At 34.0% G+C, this 9,354-nt stretch overlaps 1 protein-coding gene across 1 annotated transcript in view; it reads left to right on the top strand.

Moving 5' to 3' along the window:
• Nucleotides 1-788: 788 nt before the first annotated feature.
• Nucleotides 789-9,354, top strand: part of LOC117706558 (rho GTPase-activating protein 20-like) — a 33,548-nt gene continuing 24,982 nt past the window's right edge. Inside the window, 4 exon segments of the mRNA XM_034499399.2 lie at nucleotides 789-960; nucleotides 3,941-4,090; nucleotides 6,470-6,511; nucleotides 7,663-7,744. Of these exon segments, the coding sequence (XP_034355290.2) occupies nucleotides 851-960; nucleotides 3,941-4,090; nucleotides 6,470-6,511; nucleotides 7,663-7,744 (384 nt within the window). The 5' untranslated portion in view covers nucleotides 789-850.

The following is a 9,354-nucleotide window of genomic DNA, read 5'->3' as shown; positions in this document are numbered from 1 at the left end:
CAGAGGCAGCTGGAAGAGTTCAGAGTAGAGAGAAAGAAGGAACAAACTTAGTGTGGCTAAGGATGGGTTACAGGAAGAAAGAATATCAGGAGAGAAAAATGGGGCTAACTTGAGTAGGAGAAACTTTACATTGATAAAGATGGAGAGGGGACTGTACAATTAGCATAGCACAGGAGATGGAGAGGTTTGGAGAGGTACAGATATCTACATGGAGACTTTAAAATGTACAAGTATTTTTACTTCCCAGAATCAATGTTGATATTCTTATAGGAGGCACAGGTAAGAGGCAAGAGAAGTGACCCCTTTTTCTCGACAAGACCAAATTCACAAATATTTTTTGAATGCTGGAGGTTTTTATTCTGAATTGAAAGAGATCTGTTTTATATAACAGTTTGACAGCTCAGGTGAAGATCAGCGTCACAAAACAGAGGTCTTTGGCTTTAGTTGTTTAGAATAGTCCGATAATACCTTCAGAATACAATATACACAAGCTGCTCATTTCTAAGTTTTCATATTCAATGCAGTTTCAATTTCTTACTATTGCCTCAGTAGCATATCATTTATGTTAAGAATTAAAATTATCCTTTAATATCACATTTTAATTCATTTTTGAATTTCATACATTTACAAAATATATTAACTGTTATAATTATAAATATTGCTATAATATTCCTCAGATCTGCTCTTTGAACTTTATTTACTATGTATTAATATCATGAACCCTTTAAAATTTAGTATGAACATTGGTCTTCTTACATATCCACTGAATATTTTTCTGTCAGGTGGAGACCTGTACTGGAGTGTGTTATTTTTCTGTACGGAAAGCCTTGTGAAGGAAGACAGAGGAGGAATGCAGCGTTCCTTGCTGTGCCAAGGCCCCGTGTTAATCACCAGTGACAAGAAAAAGAATAAAAGACATCTATCCTTATTTAATGATGTCTTGGTTGTGTCTAGTAATCTGTAAGTATGTGTAATATGCATCCATTACTATGAGAGGATACACTTTAATTAGACCTTTTTTGTAAAAAGAACATATGTTTTTTCACTTCTTTTTTTTAAAAAGATTATACTTACTTGATACTTCATGACCGCTTCTTCTCTTTCCTCTGCAATGGTTGAGGTTTGGTGGACACTCACCTACACATGACTCTGTTTTATTTTTGACACACGTTTTCAACATAATTTTAGGAAATGAATTATTTGGGGTGTTATTCTGCTATTTGAATCTGGGGAAAGTATACCGATAAACTTGAGACGGATGCAGATATACAAGCACATATCAGTAATTCTATCATTGTTAAAGCTGACTTATGATTCATATGACTTATTATTCAAACTTTGTGGGATATGTGAACTGTGCAGTGAGACATATTGTCAAATACAATATGTAAAATATGAGAAGCAGGTGTCCTCTTGCTCATTGTTTCCAAATAGACTGTAGAAGCAAGAGGGGTAATACCTGATCATGATCCTTGCACACAAGTGGCAACACATAGAAACCTCTTCACCTCATAGTTTCCAAATTAGAATGAAGAGAGGAGAAGCAGCCACCATCCCTACTTATAGCAGCTACTAAACAGGTGAAACTACAGGTACCAAGAAGTTCCTGGTTGGTGATTCTGCACATAATAGAGAAAACTGCTGTGATTAAATGAAGTTGTATACGTGGTTGCATTATAACCATGGAGGTGTTTTCTGGAACCACATCACATATAATCTCCACTGTCCATGATCATAGCCTTCATATTATTCTAGAAGGCATGAAGTTGGCACTGACATTATCAAGTAAATAATTTAAGGTTTGTTCTCAGAAGTTCGTAACTGGTTTGTGAAAAGACATTAATGATATAGTTTATTCAGTTTGGGGTATAAACATTGTATTCATCAATAAATAACATTTCTGAAGATCCACTTCAATAATTGTGAGGAAATTAAGTGTTCAGAAGAGAATTCTTCTACATATTATAGATAAAACCAATGGGGTTACTTTGGATTTGAACACTGATCTCTATTTGTAAGCTCCCAGCATAGAAACTGCTAGTTAGTGTCTGACAGAAGCTGGTTCAAAATTAGTGAATTGCCTGTCTATCAATCTGTCCATTCTTCTTGTCATTTCTCCTCAAATCACCTTCAGTCTACAGATGGAAATACTCACATCTTTTAAGAGATAGTAATCAACCCATTTGAATTACAATGTATATATACTGATATTGTGCTTTTTAATTGTAGTTGGTGCACATTAGTGAAATTCCCTTTGAATTTTGAAAGTAAGGAAAACTAAAATGAATGTTTTTCTTGAACGATCATATATTTGTTTTACCTCTGCTATGTAGTGATAATAGTTAAACCTTTTTTGAGATTGTCATTCATATTATGGAAAAAGCATTATTAATCTCATAGGAGATGATGTTCATTTTTTCTCCATTTTCAAGCAAGTTTATCTCTTATTAGCCATATTGAAATTAGAGGTTTATGTTTTTGCATTTCTTCTGAATTTTTGGTCTCATATATGCATATATGTGTGTGTATGAATATATATTATATTATATATATGTATATATATGCATATATGTAATGTTTGTGTGTGACTGTGTGGGTGTGTACAATTAGATATCTTTAGGTAGAAAGAAAATAAAAGTACAAATATTTTGTATGATTTAGACATATATTTGAATGTTTGCCTGTGAGTGTGCGTGTTTATTCTTTAGTAAATATTACAAAATCAGAGTTTATACTTGTGTCATATTGTCTCCTGAATCTGAGAGAGGCATAGTCAGTATGTTAAGTTTCAGACCAACATATTGGTTTAACAGTGTCCAAGGCAGAGTTGCATACCCAAGTACACACACACACACACACACACACACACACACACACACACAGAGTGAAGTAATATTCAGGCTATCATAAAAAAATCGAAGTCATGATTCTGAAGAAGGAGTCTGTCAGAAGGTAAAAGGAACAGGAGAGAGCTACAGAAAAAAATTATCTGAACACTTTGTATATGTATGTGAATTTCACAAATGGCAAACTCTATATAAAAGGAATGATGAAAGAAGGAAATTAATGCTTCCAAGATTAATATTTTCTATGAACACTTTTGATAAGACAAGAATACTTGATATGGAGACATATTTATAATTATTTGTTTAAATTTTGGGGATAAATAATCATCTTTTTTGGATACTTGTATGAGATATACTTTGTACATGTACTAATGGAGCCATCGTAGTGAGCTAATGTGACTTCCTAGTGTACAGACAAGGACAATGGAAAATGAATAAACATTTTTTTTTTTTTTTTGGTTTTTCAAGACAGGGTTTCTCTGTGTAGCCCTGGCTGTCCTGGAACTCACTGTGTAGACCAGGCTGGCCTCAAACTCAGAAATCCATGTGTCTCTGCCTCACAAGTGCTGGGATTAAAGGCATGCGCCACCACCGCCTGGCAGAAAATAAACTTTATTCAGTCAGACAATATTTTTGTATTAATTTTGGAAAGATTATTACAATTAATTAAGTAAATTACAAAATTTTAGTTAATACTTTTGGTATGGACTTCATGGGAATAAAGCAAAATGTTTACTAATTAATAAAATAAGGGAAGAAACCTTGATACACACTGCTTACTAAAAATGCCATACAACACATACAAATACACACACACACACACACACACACATTCATAGTATAGTCATTCTAAACATTCTCCAATCAGAAAACAATCACAGTAAGTCTACTTGTGTGCATTGAGAAGATCCTATCCAGTAACTACTTTCAACACATGCTTTGTTGAATTTTATCTACCATGGCTTGAACTGTGCCTGAGTGATAAAATGGAAGATTCCTCCTCTGCTCTGGGGCAGGAAGAACTGGGGATTTCTACACGCGATTCCAACTACAATGCAAATCAAACTAACAGAGACACTTGATTCTCTTTCTAGGAATAAGAAGAAGTTTAAAATAAAACGTATCATTCCACTAAATTACCTATGTGTCATGGATGCTGTGGACCTTGTTAGGAGTAATGAAAACTGTAGTTCCAAGACCCTTTTCCTGTTTTGGGCCACTGGAAATTTTGTGTTGACCTTTCGGTAAGACCTACAGTTTGGATTTGTATTCACAACAGTATAGCTATAGAAGTTGTGGGCCAAATATATTATGCTTCATAATTTATAGGTTAAACCAATTAATCAGAATGTTGGCAAAATACAAATTAATTTTAGTCTGATTGTAGAGAGGTTGCCAACTCAAATTTCCCTTTCTGTGATGACATGAGTTTGTCTATAATTTTCACAACATACATTTCATGTATATGTATATCCCTTAGTTTTTGATCTGTGAAGTTAATCAGGACTCCAAAAGATTCTTAGGGCAGAACAGAGGTAAATTGTCTTCTATGAAGACATGAAGTCTTGTATGAAGGATGTCCATAAAACAAGAACTCACCATATCCTCCACATTGTTTCCCTCATAATGTCTGGTATCATCTAGATTTTGAAAGAACACAAAATGATTTCTCTACAATAATACTTTATAATTAAATTTGACCAATACCTCCAATCTTTCCCAGTTAATTTCCATAAAACATACTATTTAATTGAACAGAACTAAAAATACTTACTTGTAGAATGCCCAAGTGTTTGAATGTCTGAGTAGCAGATTTTCATTGGTGTCTAATGTATAACTGATGAGGTTAATGATCAATGGATAAGAGTTCATTGGCTCTGCAGATGTTAGACACACACACATTAATTATTTGATATGCTTTAGCTCATTGGCCTGGCTCTTGTAAGTTTTCCTCAGCTATTGAGCCCTTCTTTTCACTCCCAGCTCAACACCTCTGAATCTTCCATCAACCTTGTTTGCTCAGTCACCTTAGACCTAGCTCAGTACCCTAAATCTACCCTTGGCATAATTCTGTTTCCAATATCCTGTCTGCAACCCCAGGCTTGTTGAGGAAGCAGAGAATGGTCAATCTGCCTTATATCTCACATGGTCAGTGAGTCTTTCTTTCTCTCTAGCATGGTGAATCTTTTTCTCCTCCCCTGCATCTGCTAGCCTTCCTGTGGTAAAATTAGAAGTCTTGTTGATTCCACCTACTTCATTGGCCAATAGAATTATTATTGTTCAAGTCCAATTTGGGAACAGGACCTTCAGTGTTTACATGCAGATCCTGATCAAAGCATTAGAAAGACCCGCATTATATCACCAAGTACCCATGAGGTTTCCTGCTATGTCATTCTTTATTTTAGTGATAATAGATGATATAATATATATATATACATATATATGTATATATACACACATATACATATGTGTGTGTGTGTGTGTGTATGTGTGTGTATTTTTGTAGGATGAGGAAAACAGGCATCATCCACCCTTCTGCTAAAAATGGTTGTAGACAGACTATACAGTGGGCAAGCAGTTAATGGTAGAAACAAGAATGTGCTAGACTTTGGTCAAGAATCAGTCCATCATTCCACAGGAAGTTACAGAGAATATCAATATGAATATTCAGCTTGAGTGCTGGACGTTAGAATCATGACAAACGGGAGTAGAAAATTACTTGATGAAATGCATTTTCAGCATGGATAATTACTTTCAGAAAGAGGAAACATTGTTCACATTAGCTTACAGATAGAAAAACAATACCTGATATAGGGTTGTAAGCATGGGGAAGAAAAAATAGTTCATAGGTAAGTTTTGTTGTTTGGATAAGAAAAACACTGATCAACAAGATATTTTTGGCGACTGTAAGACAGTGTGAATGTGTGAAATATCAATGAGGTCTAACTCATTCAGCATAAAAGTCACAGTTATAAAGCATTACAATTCTACAATCATCTTTAATTCATCTGAGAGTATCACATGCCACATTGGAATAGTGGTGTGCTTATTATTAATTTGTACCAGGAGAGTTAGTGAGATGACTCACAGAAATAAAGCACTAGTTTCTAGGATTCTCTTTCTTGTATGCCAATTCTGTAACTCACACGAGAAAATACACAATATTTTTTTTTCTTAAAAGGTATTTTCCCTTAATTAAGTGTGTTTTAACCAAACTTCATATACCTTACCTGTAGTTTAGTGTGAATAATGATACCTTCTATGTGAATCTGAACTCTTGCTAAGAAGACACTGTCCTAACTATATATATATATATATATATATATATATATATATATATATATATATATATATATAAATTGATAGCCCAGGCATAGTCACACATCTCTTGGAACATAGTCAACTCTTGACATTCCCACTTAGCTTCCACCTTGTTTTCAAATTCCTGCCATATAAGTATCCCAGTGAAACATGTCATTCAGGAGGGCAGTCATATATGGAATACAATCTACCCCTGTACTCTCTGGGTAGCCATTGGCTTATAATAATTTTTATGAGCAATAGTCTTAAAAGTGTTAGCATTGTCAAGACTCTAATCCTGTTTTTCACATTTAACATTACAGTTCAAAAGAACAGAAAGACCAGTGGTTCTATTTTCTCAAAAGGTATTTTACTTGTGATACTTTAATTTTGCACTGATATGGGAATTGTAGTTTGTGCTTCATTTCTTTCTTAAAAATATATTTGCTAGATTGTCTCTGAGTATGTTCATTAGCTGATCACTGGATACTGCTTTAGATTCTCTTATCTATCGCACATTTCATTCAATTTTGAAGAAGTTCTGCACTCATTGCCTCCTGTTTATATTGGAGTAAACAGTACTCTTCAGTCTTACTTTAAAGTTTACTCCACAGATGTTACTCTACCATGTCCATTCAAACCATCTGCGACTTTCTCCTTTGAGGTTATGTAGATTTTTGCCTTTTCCATGTGTGTTAGTTATAGAACTTAGTCTAGAGCCATGGAACTTATGGACTGTCTTGATATATTAAGAGAATTTATAGTAATGACTTACTGTTTGTAGTTCAACTAACCCAACAATGGCACATTTGAATGGGAGGTCAAAAAGTTTAGTAATTGCTCAGTCTAAGAATTACTAGTTGGTATTGAGGCTACCATGAAGCTAGTTTGTTTTACTTGGGCTTCTGTATAAATTGGAATCCAACAGTTGGGCTGACAGTAAGAGCAAAGAGGCAAAGCATGAGTCTTCCTTCTTCCAATGTCCTTATGTAGGCCTCCTGCAGAAGGCGTAAGATTAAAGTAGTGTACCATTATGCCTAGATCTGGAACTTGCTTTGTCCTGGCTGACCTTTAACTCAGAGATATACTTCCCCCAGTCATTAGGGGTTAATGGTGGGTATGTTTTTACCTTGTCTGGGCCCAAGATTTTATTTGCCAGTATGCCTAAAGATTTCCATGTCAAGGTCCAAGTATTCCACTCTGAAGACCTGAATCACTGGTGTCCCCTACTGTTCTGGATTCTAATTCATTCCAGATGTAATCAGGTTGACTACAACCTTGCAAAAAGAAGTTCTGGCTGTGCTTCCTGGTTCTGGTCAATGTACTATTACCTGACCAAGGCCTTGGTTCTGAAAAATTTTATATAATTCCTAATCCAATAATGTATATTGCTAAGCTGATTGTCTTATATTCAAGGCTAAGATGGTACTTATAAAATATTAATAGTGATTAGCTGAAAATAAGCTACAAGCAAATTAATTCTACTACATTGTGTGTTTTTATTGCGTTTGAACAGATCCATTAAAGTAGCCAAGAACGGTATCAAGACAAATTTTTCTCTGAAGATATTCACTGAGGACATCCCAAGCTGTGATAGTGTAAGTGAACACAAAATCAAAATTGATATTTTAAGTTCATGACAAGCAGAGAGACAGGCAGTTTATAGAGTAATGGAAGATGGAGACATAAGAAGAGTGTGGAGTGGAGAGATGAGGGGATAGATAGTAAGAATTTACAAATATAATAAAGCTATATGTGTATGGCATATGCACATTTATCTTTTATATGTGATATATAGAAAGCATTATGAAGCAAGATTGAGCCATATGCTAAAGCATCAAAAAAGAAGAAATATTTTTTCTTAAATGACTGAAAATTATGTCTTGCAGTTGAAAGAGCTCTCATTGCTAAACCAAGTATTATTATTATTATTGTTATTATTAGAATCAAACTGCTTTTTTCCCTGAGTTATGTCTCACATTTTAACTTATGTGTTTTCAACTATTATTTATTTTAAAATATTTGTGTCTATCAAAAACAGTTATTATATATGATAATCATAAACAAATCTTAAACAAGGCACAATATTATCAAGAATTAATTTGCTCTACACAACCACATATTTCATAAGATTTTACCTCTTTATCTCTGTCCTCTGCTCTTTCAGTATGCCCCTTACTGTGCATGCTCCCATCGACTTTGGAAGGCCAATTACATAATTATGACTCTCTATTCTAATATTTATTTGATTGTAGACATAGGGATATCTTTTCATGTAATGTCTGTTTAAAAATCATATTTATTAACTTACCATTGGGGTGTTTGTGTGTGTGTTGTCCTATGTGGGTGCAATGCTTAGGATAAAACTCATTGACCTCACACATTCTACATAGTAGTTTTATCACTGAGGTACCTTCATAGCTATTAAATAATTATCTATTTTTCTAATACTTATATTATTGTTTTATTTTTACTGTTTAGTGAAGATCTGGAATTTAACATGCAGAAACTAAAAGATCTTTCTTACTGTAAGCAGAATAGTATGTAGCTCAGAGGATCACCACCTTGTGACTTTTATAAGAGTTAATGCATATAAAATGTATTTAGAGTCAATATCCTAACATGTCACTTTTGAAATTGCACTAAACTTATCAAGGTGTGTAGAATGATCATCATGCAATTTGATCTTCACACTTTCAAGTTCACACAAAACAGTAATGAAAGAGAAAAGTGTAGTATAAAAGTAATTTCTAACCAGTGACATTAATTAGGAGGACACTCAGTAGCTTGGCTGAACTAGATCTGTCCTCAGGTGAGAGAAGAGAAGAAGAACATATAGTCCTGTAGCAAAGTGCCCTCTTCCCTCTGCTGCTTGATTTCAGCTATGGCAAATGCTCAGTATTGTACACGAGCAATTTCCCTGATGTCTTTCAACACCTTTGTGACTTAGATCCAGTTCCTTAAAGGAAACATTTTTGCTGAGTTTTACACACAACCTTAGTGTTTTCCTATTTTATCCTGCTATAATTATTGAAAAGTTTTGTAGTTCAAAACATTGGTAATGGATTCTTTTTATGTTTTCCTTATGTGATATGTTTATTTCCCTTTTTTTCCTTGAAGAGATGTTTTTAGAGCTTAAAAAACATTCTTCTAGTATATAAATATAATATATTGCCTTTCTCAATGTTCTCTAGTGAGAATTCAGCAA

The sequence above is a fragment of the Arvicanthis niloticus genome, chromosome 4 (assembly GCF_011762505.2).
Source record: "Arvicanthis niloticus isolate mArvNil1 chromosome 4, mArvNil1.pat.X, whole genome shotgun sequence".
In the NCBI taxonomy this organism is placed as follows: Eukaryota; Metazoa; Chordata; class Mammalia; order Rodentia; family Muridae; genus Arvicanthis; species Arvicanthis niloticus.
Note: the sequence above shows the minus strand (reverse complement) of the source record. Positions and strands in the feature narration are given on the sequence as shown.